The sequence below is a fragment of the Carassius auratus genome, unplaced genomic scaffold, assembly GCF_003368295.1.
Source record: "Carassius auratus strain Wakin unplaced genomic scaffold, ASM336829v1 scaf_tig00025657, whole genome shotgun sequence".
Classification (NCBI taxonomy): domain Eukaryota; kingdom Metazoa; phylum Chordata; class Actinopteri; order Cypriniformes; family Cyprinidae; genus Carassius; species Carassius auratus.
Window position 1 is genome coordinate 327,939 of NW_020525443.1, and position 23,856 is coordinate 351,794.

At 37.2% G+C, this 23,856-nt stretch overlaps 1 protein-coding gene across 1 annotated transcript; it reads right to left on the reverse strand.

Annotated features, from left to right (window-relative positions):
* Positions 1-1,058: 1,058 nt before the first annotated feature.
* Positions 1,059-21,391, reverse strand: LOC113078390 (monocarboxylate transporter 1-like). The gene is made up of 5 exons (XM_026250720.1): positions 21,264-21,391; positions 11,340-11,621; positions 5,255-5,398; positions 4,346-5,140; positions 1,059-3,820 (listed from the first exon to the last, which is right to left on the reverse strand). Exons 2-5 carry the CDS (start codon positions 11,554-11,556, stop codon positions 3,582-3,584), a joined length of 1,395 nt encoding a protein of 464 aa, XP_026106505.1. The 5' UTR covers positions 11,557-11,621; positions 21,264-21,391; the 3' UTR covers positions 1,059-3,581.
* Between the last annotated feature and the right edge of the window lie 2,465 nt (positions 21,392-23,856).

Genomic DNA, 23,856 nt, shown 5'->3' on the forward strand with positions numbered 1-23,856 from the left:
ATATTGTTTTTCAAAATATACTCGTATATATCCATCTGAACATAACCAAAGAGTATAGAAGTAACCACAGGCGTAATTATCGGTAAGCAGGGTAAGCGGTTGCTTACAGGCCCGGACCAATCAGGGGCCCGCCCGCGTTACTGGAAGATTTTGATTGACAGCCGGGTCCCCCTATCGCATTTGAGACTTTTAGTTTGATCGCATTGAACATTTTTTGCAAATTGATTTGAATAAATAATGACAACAGCATATTTGACTGAAAATTAAATAAATGTTTGAAACGAACAATGATGAATTTGGTGTAATTTGTTTCTAATTGGAACTTGTGAATCTCCGGGTGAACGTGGCATTGCTTGCAAAACAGTAAAAAACGCTGAACTTGAGACAGACATGGAGTCGTCAAATTATAAACACAAAAGTGGTTTGCACTGCTTTCATGATTTTTCTGACCATCCCAGTGACAGTAGCCTCTGCAGAGCGTTCTTTTCCAAAACTAAAACTGATAAAAAGTTATCTTAGGAGCTCAATGGGACAGAGTCCTCTCTCTGGACTTGCCATACTGTCAATTGAGAATGCCCATGCACGCAATCTGGACCTTAAGGATATGATCGACAACTTCGCACAGAGGAAAGCCCGGAAAATGCAGCTATAATGTAAGTGAGCATCTTTTTTATGTATTTGGACCTATGCCTATGTGTATATAGCAGTGACAGTAACAGTAACAAAGTGTTATTATGGTGCACCCACACCAGCAGTTTTTTTTTTTTTTTTGGTGTGCATAGCGTCATCACGTGTTGTAGTAGGGGGGCCCGCCTTGATAATCCTGTTTAAGGGCCCGGTGTAGGCTCGTTACGCCACTGGAAGTAACTATATACTTCTATACTCTTTGGTTATGTTCAGATGGATATACATGTTCATATTTGTTCAGTGGCCTGTATATTTTCATATATATATATATATATATAAATTTGTGACATCTTGTCCTTCAGCCCATCATAGCCCAAATCATTATTTTATCAAAATTTATAGATTTCACTCAAAGTAATAACTAATTTATATTTTATTAAAAAAAGTTTATTGATTTGATCATCCACACAAAAAACATCAAAACATACAAAATTTTCACACGTGAAATTCTTCAAATTGACTTAAAAATTCTACAAAATTTTCAGGGAGAGATCTCTGAAATTAATCATGAAATCTTGAGTTTTTTTATGGAATCTCTGTGCACAAACACACTTCCTACCAGTGTCTCTTCACCTCACACAACTGTCTTGCTGACAGGAGAAGTTTTAAAAGCACGCTGGTTAGTGTTACTTCTGTTACCTCGGCCCACAATTAAAAGCGGACATACGATTATGGAAAAATTAAAAGAGAAGAGCAAAAAAGCTTCACCCTCTAACGTCACATTGCATTTTCTCAGGGTGGTCCATTTTCTCTATACAGCAGTATCTTCCTTCACACAATTACCAACACTAATAAGAAATCCACCTGCACACACACAGTGGAGTGGAGTTTAGACGGCTCTGATCCCGTACAAAGAAGTGCAGTCGGAGCAGCGAATCTGATCTTTTCTGAGATAAAAAAAAGAGTCGTTAACACTACCCTGCTTCTTTCTGCTTTTTGTCTCACAGCTGCTATTATTCAGACGAGCTCTGAGATTAAATTACCAGAGAACTGTATACAAGCGCACATCCCCTCAGGACCCACACTGATACATTTCTATTGGCTTACAGCAATTAATGCTACGTGTGCATTACGCAAGAGTATGAATTTCAGCTTAAATGTACCCGATTAACGTACACGATACAGAAAATGCCATCTACTGTGACTAAAAAACGACACTAGAACAGATTTACTACTTGCTGAAACAAAAGGTTTCTAAAAAAAAACCACATATATGATTCATCTGCTATTTGACTGCAGTGTAGCAATGAATCACAGCAGCCCGCAGGTGGTGGTGTTCCCTCCCTTTGTTTCAATGTTTTCACCTGAAATTCACTCACTTTCACTGATATGTGTTTGAGCGCTGTTAACTCTTGTTCTTTTCGCAGACCTGAGAGTCATGTTGTTTTTCACATGCTCAGCAAATCTAAAAAGCAGAAGGATTAAAATGGCTTTAGAAAATTCAAGAATATTCCCTGGTGAGTGCGGGTTAACACTAGCAGAACTTGAAATTAAGTCGCCTTTATTTCTAGCCAACGCAAACTCAGTAGCGCTTTTGTTGCTGGAACAGGTTGAAATTAAGCAATCTACTCTTCCTTAACAGGACACAAAAGCTAATTACTATCAGACGATCAAATTAAAAATCACTACAAATTCTCTTGACATTACAGAAAGCTCTGTAAAAACGTTCAGGAGTTAGTATTTTTACACGTACGGCCGTTCAAATACAAATAATACCTGCAAGTAGATAGAAAGGCACCTAATCAAGGCACAGGTTCTGTTAGCAACCGTAATTAAAACTAGTTTCGAGACATTTAAGAACAAACGTGGTCAAAAAAGCAAGTGAAAACACTTATAAAAGAATCCCCTATTTGAATGTACCCTAGTGAAACTCATCATCTTCATTAATGATAAAAGAAACGTAAAAACTGAAGCACATCTCTAGCAGTCTTTCCATGTGAAGAAGTGAGAACGGCCTCAGACGGAAAAAAAAAAGACCTTTGCAATATTGTGTCTGCTGTACTTCCTAAAAATGGTAACCAGAGAAATCTTAATGCTTACAGTACAGAGAGTAAAGAGTCTGATAACCAGTGTGAGATCTCAGATCACCAGAGCAGGAAGCAGTCTGTCAAAACTAAAATACATTTAACTGCCCATGGAAACAAACCGTGAATTCTTCAGCCATGCAAAGGCATTTTGCCCTATTTCATGAGTGAATCCGAGTCCAGTGACACAAGGGACTTAACCAAATGTTTAGAGCACAAAAGCTGATATCAAATCAATAAAAAAAAAAAAAACAAACAAACAAAAAAAAAAAACCTTCCAATCAGTCTTGAAATAATTTCTGCTCTTTGCCTTTATATGGCAGTCCAGCAAATCCTGGCACTATTTTCTACCAACAAGTCAGAATAGGGAAGACTACATACACATACTAAACAAAAATTTTAACACTATGTTTTGAAGATGGAAGATTGACAGAAGAGTGAAATCTTTCTTCTTTCATGTCTTGAACTGACAAATTCTGTGTGTATGTTACCTTAAATGTCACACATCATAATTCTGAAAAAATATTTTGAAATGGCCATTTTGGGCTTTCATTTAAAGGTTTATAAACTGCTATTCTGGAGTCAAATCTAGGAATGTTCTCATAATGGTTATAAAATATACCAAAAAAGGTGAATTGTGACATTAAGGTATGAAGACACTCCCGTATCAATGTTGGGAGAATGACAGTAACATTTGACGTGTGTGAGATTGCATAAAGGAGAATTTCTTGGCATCAAAGGCCTTTGTGCCGTTTTAAACACTGGCTGAATCATTAAGTGATGCATTATCATTTTGGACGGTCAAAACCGGAAGACAGATTGTTGGTGTGTGTGCACATATTAACATTTCCTCCATTTGGCAATGTCAGCTTATGCATCTGATGCATCTCCATCCGCCTCCTTTGCCTTCTCGATCAGGGCATTGTCTACATTCGTCTCAGCATCCCTCTCTTCCTGTTTTGCTCTTCTCTCCTCCACTCTCTTCTCTTTGTCCAACAGATGGTAGTTGATTCCCATTCCCACGAACAAGAATATGCTGGCAATCACCAGGACGATTCCACAACCCTGATATGTGTATTTATAATCACCATAATCATCATTGAGCTTTCCTGCAAGGGAAGAAATGGAAAATGGATTTGTCAGTCTCTTTTACACACTCACTGGAACATGATACGTTATCATGATGTTCAGTGATTAATGTAAAGCTGAAAAATATAACACACACACACATGCATGTATATATTTAAGAAAAATATGTTACGTTTATATATATATACATTTTTTCAAAATAAATGCTGTATGTGTGTGTGTGTGTCTATATACGTAATAAATATACACCGTACACACATGTATTATGTAAACAAACGTATATTTTTTATGTGATTTATCGTTTGACAGCATTACTTTTTAAGCTATATCAATATTTAATTTGAATATTTAATTGTATATATACACAATTAAGCATTAAAGGGATGCCCCCTCCCCAAAAAAACAACAACAACAACAACTAATCACCCTCATTTGATTACCAACTTTCTTAAATCTTATGTCGCTGGTTTGGAATGACGTGAGGGTGTGTAAATGGCCATTTTTGTGTGGACCTTTAAGTGAAAAGTATTGTCACTCGGTCTTACCCAGCATCGGAGGCCCCAGCAGCACAGGCCCACACTCCACGATGGTCACCAAGCCGACAGCACTGGAGAACCTCTGAGCTCCCACCAGGTCCATGAGAGTCTCAAACAGCACGGAGCTCAGCCAGCCGAATGCCACACCGAAAAACACTGCATAAATGGCAAAACCCACGTAATCGGTGGAGAGTGGTGCCAACAAGTGGCAGACGCCATTATACAGCACAGATGCGGCGAAGAAGTACTGGATACGTGGCCGGACCCAGCGAGTGTTGGCCACCAGGCCCATGGACGGCCGAGCGATCATGTCAGTGAAGGCCAGGATGGACAACAAGAACGCAGCCTTATCCTTGGAGATCTCTTTACTCTTCGCATAGTTACTGAGGAACACAAGTGGTGCGAAGAGGCCAAAGAACATGACGACGTTTCCGAGCAGGTACAGCAGGAAGCCTCGGTGAGTGAACAGGGTCAGATCCAGGAAGCTGTTGATGGTCTGCATGCATGTCTTTTTCTCTTGACCTTTGGGCTCGCCATCCTCTTTTGGACTGGCAGGTTGTGCTTTTGGTCCAATGGGCCGCATTAGTGACCCCGCAACGCAGCAGTTCAGCAAAGCTCCGCCCAGAATGAGGAAACTGCCCCTCCACCCAAAATAATCAAACAGCCAGCTGTTCAACGGGGCAAGGGTGGACAAGAACACTGGGCTGCCCGCCATCGCGATGCCATTAGCTATTGGCCGGCGCTTGTAGAAGTATTTGCCAATCATGGTCAATGCCGGATTCAGATTAAAAGCCAAACCCAGGCCTAGAAACAGATGAGAGGAGGAGAAAACTGATTTCTGATATTTTGATTATTTAACTGTACTCACTCGACCTTCAGGTCTCTGAATTGTTATGATCGGTCAATCAGTGTACTTACCACCTATAACTCCCACACAGAAGTACAGACCCTCCACGGTGTTACAGAAGGAGGCGGCGACTAACCCTGTGCCAGACAGACAGCCCCCAGCAATCATGACTGGCCGACTTCCAAACTTATTCACCAGAATACTGCTGATTGGTCCTGTTGAGAGAAAACTTGTTAGATATATACCGTACTTTATACATTTGAATGTTGAGGTTTAATTTTTTTTGTAATTGTTCTTTTATATTCTTCATGTTATGAAGTTTACTTAAACCTAAGAGAAAACAGGTGCTTTAAAAAAAAAAAAAACTGCAACCCTGTCACCCATTGTGATATTTTTTTTATAAAATAAAAATTACTTTCATGCTCATCTAATGTTTAGAAATAAATGTTTTAAACTGTATTAATTAAATTAAAACAGAATAAAATATAGAATAAAAAAAGGTTAACAATTTTGTAATTGTTTTATATTCTGTTCATTTGATATGTAGTTTTAATAAAACTCATCAACTTGAGCGAAAACAGTTGGATTAAAAAACAAAAAGCTAAACCTTAAAAAAAAAACACACATTGTTGCAAAAAATATTTATTTAATCACTTGAATCATAAAATATTTTTGTCCTCTTGATGCTGAAATTTTACTCACAATTTGTTGGAAAAAAAAATCTTTCAGCTCTTTTGAAAATTAACTATGATCTTACAACAACAACAAAAAAAAGGTTACTGTAGTTAAAATCATTGTAACCATGTTTTAGCTAAACTAACAATAGTTTAATTCATGTTATTTGTGGTAAAAGTGGTTATAGAAATGGTAATCAACACATCAAAAAAATACGTTTTTCTTTTTACTATAATAAAATCTTGGTTAATTTTCGTAAGGAAGGCCGCATTTTGTACTCTTCTAATGTTGCAATCATACAGTTCCACCGCTAGATGGCATCACACCAGGAGTCATTAACAGTTCACGCCACTCGGACTGCAGGAGGACATAGGAGACGGTTCAGAGGAAGGAAACTGTGATACTTCACATGACATGTGATCAGCTGAGCTGCTGTGAAGGACAACATCTTAATCAGCAGAATCAAGCTGACCTCCAGCGATCAGAACAGGAACTTGCTATTTCTGTGTCCCAGTGTGTAGCAGACCAGTGTTCATTTAACTCAGCTTATATGACCTTCCTTTACTCAACACAATCAATGGGAGTTCCTTCACAAATACACAACTGCTAGCAATACTAAAGAAATACTTAAATATAGTATTTATTCACTCCTGGGCTGTATTGGTGCAGTAATAAATGTAGGTATTCTCAAAACTGCTTGGTCAGTGCTCTACTTTTCTTGTGAACGGCTCCATTTAGAGCAGCGTCAGAGATGAATAACTTCTCTTTCAAGGCTAGACAGCACAGTCTTTAAAAAAGTGGTTGTGTGCTCAACATGGTAACTAAAACTTTTAAATGATTAAAAACAGAAAAGACGCAGTGATGTTTGGCACGGACAGTGCAGAGGAATCTAGTGCAAACACCATAAAAACGTCATAGCAAACAGAACTGTGTACATACAACTCCAGCTAATGCTAATGTCATGTAGCTTTCAGAAAGGCTTGATGAATAGTGTACAGAAATGTATAGACACCAAAAATGTTAGAAACTCTTACTTTGTGTGTTTATAAAATTAAATATCTACAAACTTTGCACGTGCCGGTTTGCCATGAAAGCTAATCTATCATCAGGAGGAGGAACTCTCTCGTACGTTTCACACAGCCAATCAGAGTTCAAAGCAATTTGTTCGTCCCCCAGTCACATTTCTCGAATTAATTTATTCAGACAGGCCATCCTTTCCAGCCGAAAAGAGACAAAGACGGCAGTGATTCAAATAGACACACACACACACACACACACACGATTATATAAACTGGTTCAGAGACGTGAGAGTTACCAGAGGATACGTTTTAGATATTGAGTCTGAGGGCTGCTTGTAGTTTTACGAAGAGAATTTAAAGTGCACAACTTACAGGAGCAGCAGTGCGCGAGTCCCACTAACACTGGAGAATAATCAAACGCTTGTGAGCGTGAACAACAAATGTAGACATGCAGATAGGTTGTTACATTTAAATATGAATTTTAAATGGGGATTAAAGTAAATATTTCCTGTCAAAAGGGTTCAGCAGACAAAAAATCTGGGAATCCCTCATCGCTCGCATTGATCTCATTTTGCTTCATACTAAAGTTCAAGTTTGGTGAACTCTCACCTGCAAATTCTACAGCAACAAAGTGTTTGACCAATACAGGGACTAAAGGTCACAGATCGACCTCTTGGTCAAATGAAAGATGTGATAAACTCATTTTTGACAATTTCACATTACTACAAAAGTAAATTAATAAATAAATAAAACTAATTATAAGCAGCTCTGTTTGCAGTGTATTTTAAATGTTTAATATATAATTTTTTTTTATAAAAAGGCAGAAAATATACAATACTGTTCAAAAGTTTGGGGTCACACAATATAATTAAAGGAAGTCAACACTGTAACCAACAGAGCACTCAGTATTCTGGGAAGTTTGTGTGCATTGGGAATCATTTTTCAAATAAAGCTAGGTTATCACTCATTTTACATAAAAACACAGATAAAAAATGACATGAATATAACAGTTGGCAAATGCATAAAGTGCAGGAAAGTTAAAGCCACATTTCAATCAAAAAAATATTGTAAACCTTAATTTTGTAAAATATTATTACAATTTAAAATGACTCTTTCTATTAATATATTTAAAAACTTACATTTTAGTGCTGGCAAAGCTGAATGTTCAGCAGCCATTACTCTGGTCTTGAGTGTCACATGATCTTTCAGAAATCATTCTAATCTGCTGATTTGGTGCTCAAGAAATATTCAATATTATCAAAGTTCAAAAGAACAGCATTTATTTGAAATTTAATTATTCAAAGTTATTATAAATTAAATCACTTTAATGCATACTTTCTGGATAAAAAATTTGTAGAAGTAAAAATCATATCCTGTTTCATATCCTGTTGTCAACAGAAAGAAGAAAAAAAAAGAAAAGAGAGAAAGATTCATTAATTCACCAGGTTACAGCACAAGCATTTGGCTAACATTTACATTTACTACACTTCTACTTTGAAAGATATGCACTTTTACACCACCTGGTACAAAAAAAAAAAAAAAACCAAAAAAAAAAAAAACACCTCGCTCACTTGCTCTCTCTCTCTCTCTCTCTCTCTCTCTGCCTTTCTCAGGTTATAGGTGACTGGAAGAGCCTCTATGTTGTGTTCAGGCTACGTGCAGAGCCTCATGAACATAATGAAGTCAGTGTACTGAAACCACATGGTCTCTTTCAGGAAGTGACATCATCAGTCTACAGCGTCCTCACCCAAATGCACTTACGCGGCAGTTGACTGCAAATATTAGTCATGCTAGATGTTTGTATCCTCCCTAGAGTGGCATCAAGTGACTCAACTCTTCAAACCATAAACCAAAACTTCTTCCCAGCAGTCCCTTCACGTTACCCATCAACCTAACTAGGTGTCTCAAATGCCTTTTCCATCGCCATGCTTTCCAAAAAATTAACTACAAAGTAGTAAAGAAGTGTGGTTTTATCCATCTGATCAGCATAGTGTTCTGGGTGATTACCTGGAAGAACATCAGGTTAGAAAACCAGTTTAAACATGCCTCTACCAAACCAGTTTCACTAAAGAAAAACTTCAAGCAAGCAAACAGATGCACAGCCCTGCAGTGCACAACAGTACAAAAAGCAAGTCATGGTTTAACCACACAGCTGTTTCAGTTCTGACCTTATTTCAACCAGAACACAACCCCAACAGAAATAAAACATCTACAGAGAGAGCGGCACCCAAAATACAGAATTGAACAACTCTCATTTTACTGGCACGGAGATCCAGAGGGCACAACATCCACTGATCTGCAGCACAGGCCTGTCAATTTTCAATCCAATTCAAACCATGAATATTTAGATACCCTATTAAAATAAATATATGTAAACAAACTAGAAGTTCTGGGCAAGTTAAAATGAAATGTGCTTAAAGTGGCATAATGTACTATGTTCACACAGCATACTCTTTACCTATGATGCACACTCTGTAGTACAGGTGAGCAGATGACCCCAGAATATGATTGTGATGGACTAAATTGCAAATTCATTAAAGTTGTGGTTTTCGATTTGAAAATGCTTAACATTAAATTTTTGCTCATTGTGTTCATATTCCGGGTTTATCTGCTTGCCTGTACATAGTATGTACATATTTATTAATACGCTCTGTACTAGATTTAATTTTAGTACATTAATACTACGTACAAAACCCTGTTTTGTCATCCAGATGGGCATAAGAATAAGGATGTGATGTCAAACAAGGATGTGATGTCACAAATTACAATTGGGCCCCTTTTAATTAGAGTCTGACCGATATTGTTTAGCCGATATTATCGGTCGATATGAGCCTGTCGCTGCTGCTTCAAATTATCCACCACCCACCCACCATCACCTATATTTGATCGTCACATTATAATGATCCTAATTCTTAGTTTTGCATGATGATATGATTTGTGGTCAACCGATATATATATATATGTTTGACAGCCGATATCCTGTAAAGCAGGTGGACGATAGCCAATATAAAACCAATATAATTTTTTTTTTAATTATTAATATTTAAGAAATTGTAAATAATTTGACAATGGACAAAAATAAATAAATACAAATAAATTAATGAAATAAATATGTTGAATAGATGGCTCATTTTTAACAGCTGATTCAATGACGTTAGAGACTAGAGCTGATCTGCACATCATGGCACATGTCTGCGGCCACCACAGCTGATCGTAGTTATTCAGTCAATGCTGGTGTTTACATCGGCCGCACTGATGATCTGTCACATCACATGAATTCTATTACTTTTTGTTATGCCACACCGCTCGCGTCCGGTGTAGAACAGAACCCATGGATGCAATAAACAGATGCCTCGATCTATTTATGACGTGCTGACACAAAGTTCAAATGATTTTCAATGGTTGCTTTGTCGCATACTGTTACGGTAAAGATATGGTGTCAACATAGTTTGTCAATATGTCAGTAACATAGCAGATTGAAAAGTTCGTATCTTTCTGCAGTCCAATAGATGGCAGCGCAGTGGTGGCTTGAATCTTTTGAATGGGGATTTAAAGCTACATTGTCACCTAGTTAGAGAGACTCAATGCTAAGTAAATAAACAATGTCCCCATCTTTTACTGTCACAATGAACTTATATTCGTTTGCTACTTTAGTAGGGCCCTATGATTTCCGCAATGCAGGAAACATGGACGGAATTGTGGAATGCAGCCATAAGAACGGAATTGCATGTTTATTATTATTATTTATAAATTTGAGTTGTTTACATTTGGAGAAGCTGTGCTTCCTGCATAAACCAATCCCCATTGGTTTCCCCTACACAGTTGCCTGGTTTAATTTCTTAATTAAAGTTATTTTTTTTTCTATTTGTGTTATTCATAATAAGTGAAGTGAAGTTTACTGTTAACTGCTCTAATGTCAGACTCAATTTGAATAATAAAGTGTATTGTTAAATTGTTAAATACCCTGCCTCTACTATACTGGCCTATGTTTGTCACATCATAAGTGTTTGATAACCACATTTGAGTTATCATTGCAAAAATATATATATTTATGTAGGTTATAGACTTTATTCTATATATAGTTCCAGTCAAAAGTTTGGACACATGAATTGGAAGTTTGTCCAAACTTTTAGCTATACTGTACAATAATATAGCCCACACATAAAGAATATCGGCCACTATATTGGTATCAGTCATTTTTTACTCCCCAATATCGGTATTGGTCCCAAAAAAAACATATCGATCGGGCTCTACATTTAATGTGTGAATTTCAATTGACCACATCAACTGGATGGCATTCAATTACGACAGGAAGAGAAATGTGCTAGAAAATTACACAATATAAAGTAAATCACAAGTTTTTGAGACAAAATACAATTCTAAATCTAATTAATCACAGAGGGATAAATAAGTACAGTAAGTACAAGGATGAACAGAAGTGACAGTAGTAAATGGAACTGACCTCCTGCATACATGACAGCCAGCATAATCGACGAGATCCATGACACTTGGCTGCTGGTGGCATTGAAGATCACCTCGATCTCTTTGAAGAACACTGTGATGGACTTGGGGAAGGCATAGGAGAAGCCAATGCTGATAAAGGCCCCAACCACCACTGCCCAGCCCCAGCCTCCCTCGGGAGGATCGTAGCCCAGCGGCCCACCTGTCGCTGGCGGCATCTTCACACACTGACAACGACGAACAGGAGAAGGATCAGCTGAGCTTCAAACACACTGGATCAAGACTGGAAAAAGAAAAGAAAAGAATTTAGAGGAGAACGCACACAAGGACAGACTGGAAAAGATGATTCACAGTCACACAGTGTCAGATACTAGTCCACACTGGATGAGATCCAATTTAGGAAAAGTTATCCACGTGGACAGGGCAAGAGCACACCATGTGAATGAACAAAGCGTGAACACAAACACTGTGTAAACAGCTTGTAGTTTGAATCTAACTGCTTTAGTCAGTTACTATTTAACTGAGATGATGTCAAAATACACAAACATACAAGACCTGGACACATCAAATGTCCTTTCCCCCACAAGTAATGTAGAGAATAGGCTCAGATGCCTTCACACACAGTCTTTAATTCCACTGAACAGAGTCTCTTAGGCTCCAGAGCACAGAAAACATTCATTTGAGCGTGAAAGGCATGTTCTCAGACTGGTATGTGTGCTCTGGGAGGTCGAGGCTAAATCACTCCAAGTGCCTCAGAGTTGAAGAAGGGTAATGTATCAGAAAGGATCAAACACATTGGGGTAATGACTCCAATTTTTAATCAAGTCCTCTCACTGTTGGTTCAGGCAGAATTTACCCAAGCACTCCAATAGATGTGCATTAATACTAAATGTATTTAGACTGCTGACTATGGTATTGAGGTGCTATGTGTGTGTGTTTTATATCTCTGGTCGCCATGATCTAAATGTATGATACTATGGAAGATTAACAGTCAAATGTTAATAAAACTTATATTTCACCATAATAAAATTAGATTGTTAAAAACATTTTTACAGATGTTATAGTATTTGATAATGAACATAAATTTACATCTGCATCCCAACTCAAGTTACTACTACTGACTATGTGCATTTCTAAGAGGAAAAGAAAAAAGTAATATTTTTTTAATATTGAAGCATGTACTGCAAACTGTTCTGAAGATACACAAAGCTGACTTCAACTCAAAAAAATAAATAGAGAATATGAAACATTTTATGATAATCGCCCAGCCCTACAGGAAATGGACATGGTTTCATTCTGTGTTAAACCGGTTTAAGGCCATATGGTATTTGCAGAATCATTGGAATTGTCAAGGCCTGCTGATGCTTGTCTGAAAAAAAACTGAAAGCATGACAGTGCACAGTACACCCACGCCATTCACCGTTTTGGTTAATTGTTGGTGAAATCCAATGCAGTGGGCAGTGTTTTTTGGCATAAATAGTACAGTGATGGTTAATGTAAACTGGTGCTAAACAAGAAAAGTTCAAGAGAGATGAACTGAGACTAACCCTGTTACTGCATGTTAAGTCAGTACAAATATGAGAGATAGCAAAGTCAAGATGCATCTATACATTTGAAAAATAATTGTCACAAATTTGTGAGAGCACAGCTTTGTCGTGGCACCAGACACAGCTACGACCTCTAGTCTCAGACCACCTGACTGACATCAAAGTTGACCAAACACTTGGTTTAACATTAAAGGCATGTCTCTCTTTTGACATTAGGGCACATGATGTTCTTTCAAGAGCATCAATGTTATGTTATACACAGCCAAAATATTGGAGAGTTACACAGATAATGATTTATGAGACACTGAAATATCAAAGCAGCTGTTCGCTCTTCAAGAATTAGAACACATTTTCCATCACTGCCAACACTGAAATCCTGGACACTCATGTTCGGAGAAAGAAACTCCCGCTGAACTATTTCAAAGAGCAGCTTCCACTGGCGCCAGGATAAAGTCCTTACTGACTCTCACAAATATTTACACAACTATACTATGTTCTGCCTTGCCAAATCTTAAATTATTGTCCTAAAAAGTACAAGGAGGATCCAATGTGAACTGCCATTTGCAAACCATTTTAAACTTCTTGTTTCTGGGTGAAATGAAAATATTTTTATGTTGTTGCATGAAAACTGTCAATCACATTGGAAATGTCAGGCTTCATTGGAATAACATGCAAAAAAATTAATAAATAAAATTGTTCACAGACCAGAAACCTGCATTAAGAAAATAGAGTACATTTTTGTTTTGTGTCACTCCAGTATGTGAATTCAACCTCTTGTATTTATGCGGTCTAATATACAAACATCTGCAGTTAGATGAGCGCAGACACACTAGCTGGATTGTTCTGGGAACAAACCGAGAATCAAGACTTGATTGTCGTGATACCAGGCTCTCCAACTTCCCCATGATGTTTTATTGATGACTACTGACGAACCTCTATTTGGTGTATTATTTTGACGCATTAACCCCTCCTCTTAATCCTAATTGGTCTGCAAATCTGCCAATCACCTTCACAAGCTGCTGATTTGTGCTTTTTGGTGATTTCATTTGGATACTGTATGTTACACAAACTAATAAAACATACGGGTTTCGAAACATCTGCAGACTTGAGGACTTTAAAATGCTGATCTGTTTCCTAACACACTTCAGACAGAAACCCCAGCAGAATGCCAGATCACCTCACACATAAAACTGGTTCATTCCTACCTGCTGTTCTTTTAATGCTGCAGAAACGTATGCATTTAATCTGGCTGAAATCTGAGACCGGAAAAACTAAGGTGTGTGTGTGTGTGTGTGTTAAGACTTTAAGCGTTTCTGTTTTCCGTTGACTTTGCAAATGCCCTCAAAAGGGCAATGTAGCTTAACTGGCGTACAGTTATTTATAAATAATTAATAAAATGTATGATGTCCTTGCAAAAACATAACCAAAGATTAATGGTTCAGGTTACTGAAGAACCACCATGCTGTAATATGTAATGGTCAGAAATGCATTTAAAGGCAGCATAATGTTTCTGCAACATCTAGATGAAGCACATGTCCATATTTTTTGTAAAAATTTGCTCATTTTAATCTCTCTGAAATGGGTTCTTTTTATAGACCATGAATACCAGGCTAATATTAAATATTTGTAAATCTCCCAGCATCCTTCCGTATGGCCCAATTAAGCCATGAAGAGGCTCTTTCCTCTAGAGACTGCAGTATTGGACAGGCTGCTGGTTCTGTGGTCTCCTGAGAGTCTGTGGATGTCCTGAACTGCTCTCCCTTGTGGACACATGTGAGCGTGTGTGTATATCAGTCAGGCTCTCAACAGTAAAGGTTACGACCCAATATTTCTCCACTGGGGCAGCAGGATGCTGACTAGTCAAAGGTTGAGAGATGACAATTGTGCATGTGACGAGACAAGAGATCAGCATTAAAAAGATAGCTAATGTCCAAAACTTACCAACTCAGTGTAGGTCAGGTGTTGTGTTTAAATCTCAAGTAGGAAGAGGTCAGGATGGTCGACCAGTCAAGCCTCGATTATGCTTTAAACAAAATTGAAGAACGAACTGATATGAAAATTTTGAACAAAATCATGCCAAAGTTCGTTTTGAGTTTGTTTCGACAGTTCGAAACAGCGGACCAAAGCAAACTTTCTGGGTCAGTTTGTTTTGGCTCTTAAACACCTTCAAGCTTTCATTGGTCCTTGACGATTGAGCAGTTCTTGGGTGTGTTCAAAAACTCCACCTTATTTAACGTGCAATTTTTTCCCCGGTTTGTTTCTCATTCAACGAATTTAAATCCTAGAAAGAAATTGCAACGAAGCTTGACGAGACACGTTTTCCAAAGCCATGAAAAGAGTAAATATATAAGGTATTAAGTACCAAATACATGCGTTTCAAATAAACATTACACCATACCAGCAGTATGCTGCCGTTGTTCTTTTTAAAGCGTATACAACATAAATTAAATGACAACAGGCATACAATAATAAACCTGTTTTATTTTCCCATTGAGAACTGATTATGTTAATGGAATGATTCTTTTGTATTGCAAACATGATACTTGACTCTGAACTGCTGCTAATCGTTATTCTTTTGTCTATAATATACTGACCATTGGTGCCAGTCTCACACCTAGATTGCCTACACTTCATTTCATCGCTGTTTTGTTTAGGAGATATGCGCGAGCATTGAGAGTCATGTTTACATTAATCTACACCCCGTCTCCAGCAGTGCAGGGGTATCGGAATGTTCAAAAACAGAATGCCATTGCCCAGACTTTTCAAACTTCTTTTTTGCCCCCAAACGAAGAAAGAAAATAAACTTTGTTTGAAGTATACAGGGGCCTTCAGTCGACAGATGGTCCATCATCAGCCAGCATTAAATAAATGACATTAAACCTGGATCATTTCTCGTGCATGCTGCTTTATGTCAAATAAAAATGTTACAAGGTACTAAAGTAACAGTTTCTGTTCAATGAATTTTCACCTTATTTTTAGAAACTGAAAAGTAATTTATGGCATTTTCAACAACATTTGGTGCTGAAGTTTCAGCTTTTTCATTCAACTCTAACCTAAACAAATCATTTTTATTCAATCAGCAGAATTGCTTCCAAGCAATTATTATTATTAAAAATTATTATTATTCAGTACACAACATATCAAATTTGACATTCATCTTGATGTATGCTGGGCAGGGAAGATCAATGCAAGTACAGGAATAAAAATAATTTGGCACATACAATGCTGTCTGTTATTATCAACTGTTCTGAGACCTACATTTGACTAAACACCTGTCCCACACTTACACATATCCTCCTCCATTACTTCTGCTGTGTACTGAATTCAGCACATCAGAGGATAAAAATCACTCCGCATCATACTGACGCCTACATCACCACTACAGCAATCCATGGAGATACAAAGACGAACAACTACACCTGAATCCAAAGATCTGATGAAATATGACAATTTATAGCTTTCTAGAGCTTTTCTTAATGTTATAGAATATGTTAAATGTTCAACCAGTTTAGAGCTGTGATTATAATCACCTATGTTAATGCTACTCTTACTATTTCTAAACATAACCTATTTGAATTTTGCAGAAATGTGGAGGATACTGTATCCCACAATACAAAATGCACTATTTGACCTATTATATCCAGTCTGATAGAGCAGTGTCTTTGACTCATTAGCCTATATGACCTAAGGCTGGGCTGCCCAAAGTTAACAAGGCATAATGTGAAATAACCATTTTAATTTCCAGACATTATCTGGACACCACTTGCTAAATTATACATACATTGTTTAAATAAAAAAAAAAACCTGTAAAAGTAATAGCTATTATTGCCTATTTTAGTTAATAAATGGTGTAAACCCTCAGTTTAATGATCTTTAACAAAAGACAATAGATGGATGGCAGTTGGCTGCATCTCAAAAGAAGGAAGTGAATATTTCCTGAAATGTCCTGATCTGAGAAATTGCAAGTGTAAATGATTAGTCATTTAACAGTCACAAATTCAGGGGTGCACATACATTTACATTTATTCATTTAGCTGACGCTTTTATCCAAAGCGACTTACAATTGCTATATATGTCAGAGGTCGCACGCCTCTGGAGCAACTAGAGGTTAAGTGTCTTGCTCAGGGACACATTGGTGTCAACCAGTGGATTTGAACCCAGGTCTCTCCAACCAATGGCATGCGTCTTATCCACTGCGCCATCACCACCCCCATACACATAAATTATCATCACAAATGTCACAAAAAAATATATATATATAAAAAATACACAAACATTCATACCAGGTTATTTGCTCCGAAAATCAGTTTTTTGCTCTGTATAACACCTAATAGAAATATAAAAGTGGGCCCACACAACTACTCATTTCACAGAGAACCATACTTATGACCCTGATACACATATTAACAGTGAAACAGGTAACACACACAGTAACAATTAAGGAATAACCATAAAAAGAAATTTAACAGGCACTTACACATACATAACATCACTTGCCTTTTCAAAGACCTGAGGCCTGAGAGGTGGGTTTAAACACTCCCCCTTCATTCATTGGTTTCTGACTTCCAAACATCTGTCTCCTCAGGGCTCAGATGAGGAAACATTTGACTAATGCACACTAAACGTTTACATGTGAGGAGAGGCGGTGAGTTAAAGCAATATGTTAACCCAAATACGAAAATTACTTTGAGAATGGTAATAAATGGGGACTGATGCTTTAAACTTTAAATCAAAAAAGCTGTTTTCACAGAAGTACTCCCTCTTATATTTTTATGTTTCCTTGAGCCATTCCATAACTGTGTGTGAGGAACAGAATTTAATAATAATAATTTAAGTTCCTCTTCATTGCAATTACATGTAAAAATGCACTGAAAAATTGGTAACACTTTATTTTGCGGTGTCCTTGTTACATTTGTTAAAGAGTTTCCCATACATTGATCACAATATCAAACTGACCGCCACAAATAGATTTTCCAAAAGGCTTTGACTTTGGTGAATAAATATGAGCATTGGACGTTTCAAAATCAAAAAATCGCCACTGGTGTTTTTATATCACTGTATTTCAAAAGAAAAAACAGTCATTTTCATTCCATCTTACGAGTAATTCCTCATAAATCAGAGTTTGTGAACTCTGCACTGCTTTGTATACAGCCGTTACTGGAGAAACCTCTAACCTCTAAAACCTCCTTCTGTGCGATGATGTGACTTCTTACACAGAATAAGCCATGCAACATAGTTAGCAGTATTCGAATCGGTGATAACGGCACTGCATTATAGATATACTTTATTTTAATATAAAATAAGAAGTATAACTCCGATAAACTATATATTGTCGTAGTGTGTGTTTATTAGTCACATTAAATCAATGAAAGCAGTTAAATCTTATGTTTATTCAGCTGCAGCGATAGACATTTCCTGGGTTTCTTCTTCGGGGCATATTTAGATTGTCAGCGCGAGAGCACCCCCTGACCTTCAGATGGAGATTTACTGCTGATCACAGAACTGTGATTCTCTGAAAGATACGCATGACAATCCCAGGTTCTGTCAAATCACGATTTTGATTCCATTTCAATTAATCGTGCAGCCCTAATATTTAGATATGGGAGCAAGGGAGTGCTGCCACAAACAGAGCGTAAGGCTGTGGGAAAGACTGCATTACATGTACTTACTATTATAATAACAACTTATGCAAAATTTCATGCAAGTAACTCTAAACTGAACCCTAAACCATAAGTACATGTAGTTAATTGATATTACTCAGTACTTAAATGTATAACTACACTGTAACAAGGACACCTTAAAATAAAGTGTATAAATCCCTTATCCAGTAAATCACAAACAATATGAAAAGTCATGTGGCTTACGAATATCATTATGGATTGTGGGGGGCTTTAGAGTCAAATAGGTTGAGAACCACTGCTTTAATGATGCTGACAAGTGTGTGCGCATCTCAAAAGAAATAACATTTATCACCAAGAGAACAGTGCAATAGCCAGACAGACCGGCCCCAAGCCATATACACCTTCCTGGCCCTCCATTCTCATTCAAATTTCCTGGCCATTTCCTTTACTCTCTATTCTCCAACTTGATTTCTCACCCTCTAATTAACGAGTGGAGTCTTGTCTTAAAGCTCATAATATATACCTCAATTATTTCATCTTTAATTTTTTTTTCCTCCATCAAACCACAACCTTTAAGTTACCCAAAACACTCCCAACCACAGCCAAGACTGAATGTCACAACCATCGACTCGAAGAGTGGATGCAGTTAAATCTCTGACATGCAGCGGAGTTTGCAGCATAGCTATCCAACAATAGAATGACCTTTCTGTCATATTCAATTGGCACCTCATAGAAGGACACATAACCATACGCACACACAAACCACTATTGAACACCGCCTGTGACACTACACGTGTAGATCTGCCAAACTGTCACAGAACAAAACTATAATTAGCTTGTGGTTGTCTCAACAAAAATAGCTAAACAATACCTGTAAAGAAATATAATAGCCATAGCTGTGTGCTAGATGGAGGGTTTGGCACCTTACACAAATCAATTTAACTGTGTGTTCTTTATCAGTCTCGTGACCCCTTTGAATAGCTGAACCAGTTCTCCTCCCTTCCACAACCTCAACATTTGTCCTTGTGATCAATTACAAATCAGACATAACGGTGAACTTTACGTCAAATCACGTTGAATGTTACGTCAGTGAAAAGGATCTTAAACAACACGAAAACACCTCAGTCAAATGGACTTTTAAGCAAACATTACTGCAATACAGACCCAGTTTCATTGATGGAATATTATTGTCGGACTCTCAATGGGGGCAAAAGTTGAACATGAAGTTGCATCAGAACGCTACTACTGATAAGACGTAGAAGTTGCTCTTTTGTAAAGTACTGTTTTTAGATACAGGTTAGGGGAACTGGTGTACATCTTATGCCTCAATCCAATTTACATAGACTCAAATTCATATCAGATTTCTGGCATGCAAATACCTTTATCTTGTACCACCCAGAGTATTAAGTGGCACTAATTGTGCTCCATAAAGATTAATGGCTCTGGTTACTGAAGAGCTACCATGTTGTAATATGCAAGGTCCAGAAATGCATTTATAAGCAGCACAGTGTTACTGCAACATCTGTATGATGTCCTTATTTATATAAAAAACTGGTTGTTTTAATCTCTCTTACATTTCTTTACCAGCCATTGTTCTTCTCTTCTTTGTGCTATCTCTACATTATTGAGTAGGAACCTATATTAGGCTCAGTCTGTGGTAACCTACATTTAACCTTAGCTTGATTATATCAATAAGCTCATGATGCAACATTATAGATGTTGAAACTTTCATAAATAAAAAGTTTCATTAAATAACTTGCATGCAATAAAAAGCTCATAAACCAAATCAGATGCTCTTTTTAAAAATCCACTGTCCATATAAAAATGAATTTGAAGTTGGTATTTTCCTTCTGGCATTTTAGACCCAAATATACAAGTGAAGCAGAGTGGAGTTTGTTTATAAGTTTTTAAATCTCTCACAAAAGCAAGATGATCTATAATTTAGTTAACGCAAGTAGCAGGTTTCTGTAGTCAGGCCATCATCAGGCCCTTACTTGCTATCCATCTACAAGTTTCTTGATGAGTTGAGAAGAAATAGGACTGTAGAGTTTTTCTCTGAAAAGAAAGCTACTCAAAAATGTCTCAAAAACCTTTGAAAATCTTGCCTAGATGGAATTTTAGGGCATCATATTATATACCCCAACACACTAGACAGGACTGAGTTGCTAAATATTTTAGGTAGGCATCCCATCAGGTTTTGGTCCAGACATTATACTTTCCTCATACCTCAGAATAACCCCCAGTATTCAAAAACAAAAACAAAAACAAACAAACAAACAAAAAAAAAGTTCAACATGATAAAACAAGATATGTTTTAGAAAATATGATGAGTTTTACTTTTCCCTCTAGTATCATCACTCCTTCATTGCGCACGTGAGAGAGTTACACGCGCGCGTAGAGATATATTCAAATGGCGACCAATGAGACAATGGAGATCCGCTTTTTGGTTTTAAGAAAATGGTCTTTCCCCATGATATTGTTTACAAACCTCGTATTTGCCCACTATTCTGTCTCATATCGGCGCAATGTCTCAATCTACAAGTCTGCGCGTACTGCGACATCGCGAATGATGCAACTCACCCGAAACATTGAGAGGATATCACAAAGAGAAGTGTTGCTTGCACCAACTAGACTCAGAGTTCAGGTTAATTCATTGTGATAAAAATCAAGACGCGCAGTTAAATAGACCCCTTCTCGTTCCAGTAGGACCACATTGTCCATACAATTTTCTTACGAATACATCAATGAAACACATACCTGCGCTTTTCATTCACCAACTCCGGTTGTAAGTTCACGAGATCCGTCTGCGGTGTTCACTGCAGCCCCGGTTCACCGAGCGGCATGGAGTGCTCTGAATGGCTCCGTGAGTTTTCCATCCAGTTGACTCTAAAACGAACCCTGCTGCACATGCGCACAATTGCTGCACAGCCCCGCCAGCGCTGTGTGGTGCAATAGTCTCCGGTTACAAGGACACAAGGAGTTATGACTTTGACCGTGATGTTAAAACCTCACCGGTACCTTTTAAAGCTTAAGCTATATATTATTTGCAATCTTCCCTTATCCTAATATAAATGATAACGAGAGAGGAAACAAGACAGCAAGTAGGCTAATTTGAACTTTTAAAGTTGTGTTTAACACTCAAACTATTAACAAAACATTCTTAAAGAAAATATATTAAATTGAGAAGGGGAAAAATATATTTAAGTAGCCTACTAAGTAAATATTTAAGATAAATGTGGATACTTTTGACTGTAACTCAAGTAGGCCTGTGTGTGTACTGTATGTATTGGCTATGACTTTTAATAGAGTAGCCTAATATTTGGACATATAAGATGTATACTTTAACTTATGTGTCGTTTCTTGTACTTTTACATCCTTCAAACTAGGATTTCTTTTTCTTTTTTAATGAATGTTTCCTGCTTAAGTAAACTGAAAAGATTTAGGCTACTTAATATCTGTGAAGCTTCTTTGTATTCACCAATATTCGGCTGTGCCCCTTTCTTTAATTTCCAGTTGACAGCATGTGAAACTGCTGTGCTGCACCAGCAGAGATTAATTAATCTTTTGTTAATAAGCATGGGCTCCAGTCACGGCAGTAAAGAGAACAAATTCCTTCACTGAAGCAGAGATTGCCATATGCAAGAGCACTGAAATGAAATAAGAATATGAAAATAAGTCTTGGTAAACCACTTATTCTGTTTATCAGAATATTTCTGGTGTCCACAAGAATGCAAAACAGACAGTGACCACAATTTCTTAACCAATGAAGCTCTATGCGGAATCTACTTGTGTAAACAGAATAACGCATTAATCATTTGAGATTCCAAGCTTTGCACATCAAAAGCTGCAAATCAAAAGTTGAATCTCACTACAGAATTCCAAAATGTGCATAGAGAAATAATTGTGTGAGCATTTGACAGACCTGCAGTTTACAAAGGTTCACCTTGACAGAGTAGCCATGTCTTTAGTTTATATATGCTAGACAGCAAGGATCAGGATTTCTTACAGGATCTGATATTTCCATAAAAGTCCCCTGAGTATCAAACCCTGCAATCAGTTTTGATAAAACATTCTTAAAGAAAGCACATACCAAACATCTTAATGTGACTGTTTATTTCCATTCCATATCTTTTATATCATTTTGAAGATCCAAAGAATGCAACAGGAATTAAATTCCAAGAAAATCCCCTCTGAAGCATTCCAACTTTAATCACAAGAGGAAATCAATACAAGTGGAATCACTCAAATCTCTAGTCATTGGCTACAGGTATAAACATAACTGATACCATGTGCAAATCAATTCAATTCAAAGGTGAAATAACTTTACTCTTATAGTAGGCCAAGTTGAAAGAGTTCTCAAACTGAGCACTATGGAACATATCCATTCAATGCGTATATAAATTATTCATATGCTAACCTTTCTCTTTTCCTTGCACTCTCACTTTCAAAACAGATACCAGATACTTTATATCCTGCTTTTATCATCTTTAAGGGTTCTGAGATCATGAGCACAGCTTTATCAGAATCAAACACACCCATGAGACTTAACAGGTAAAATATTATTTTGGTTATTTGATGAGTCAAAGCCAAGAATTGTCAGAACCACATAGTGATAACATAATATAAGTCTTTGGTTAGCGCTAGGGCCTAAATACTGTGGTAGGTTTAAGGTGCAGTCAGATTTACTGTTGTTTGGCAAATTTTGTGTGCGTAATCCAGTCATTTCAATAGAAATCTATGCAACTGACCTCCAATAAACACCATTTTGTGGCTCTTTTAATGTGTCGTGACAGATCACTGTCCTGCCTCAGTTCAAGTGGCACACATGTCTTTTCATATTTACTTAAAGCACGAAATAAACACGAATGAACATCTTAACGTATTTTAGTTCAACTGCGGAAAGACATCATTAAACACAATTTTTCAAGTTTAAATTCACCAAAGGTGATATACTCTTCTGTCTGGTTGTTTTGTCGGGAAAGATGGCGGATTTGGCATTATGGTTAGTCAGATCACCTGTCAATCAAGCTCTTTGCAAATGGTCAATTTTGAGTAAAAGACAAAATATTTCCACATAAATTTAATAATGGGATTATTTTTGTCATGTGAATTTGTGGCAGTGACCAACAGAAAGCTGCTTGGTTTTAAAGTGACTTTTGGGTGAGCTATGTTATTCACAATGAGCAAGCCCCAAAAATATTACCAGAAATTTGCGTATGTGTACGTTTAAAGATATTTAGATTTGATAGCTTGGATCCATTACCATAGATAATTAAACTATTTTAAAAGCGATGCATTTGAATTTTTATTTTAATTAAATTTTCGCTCTTATGTCATTCTAAACCTATGA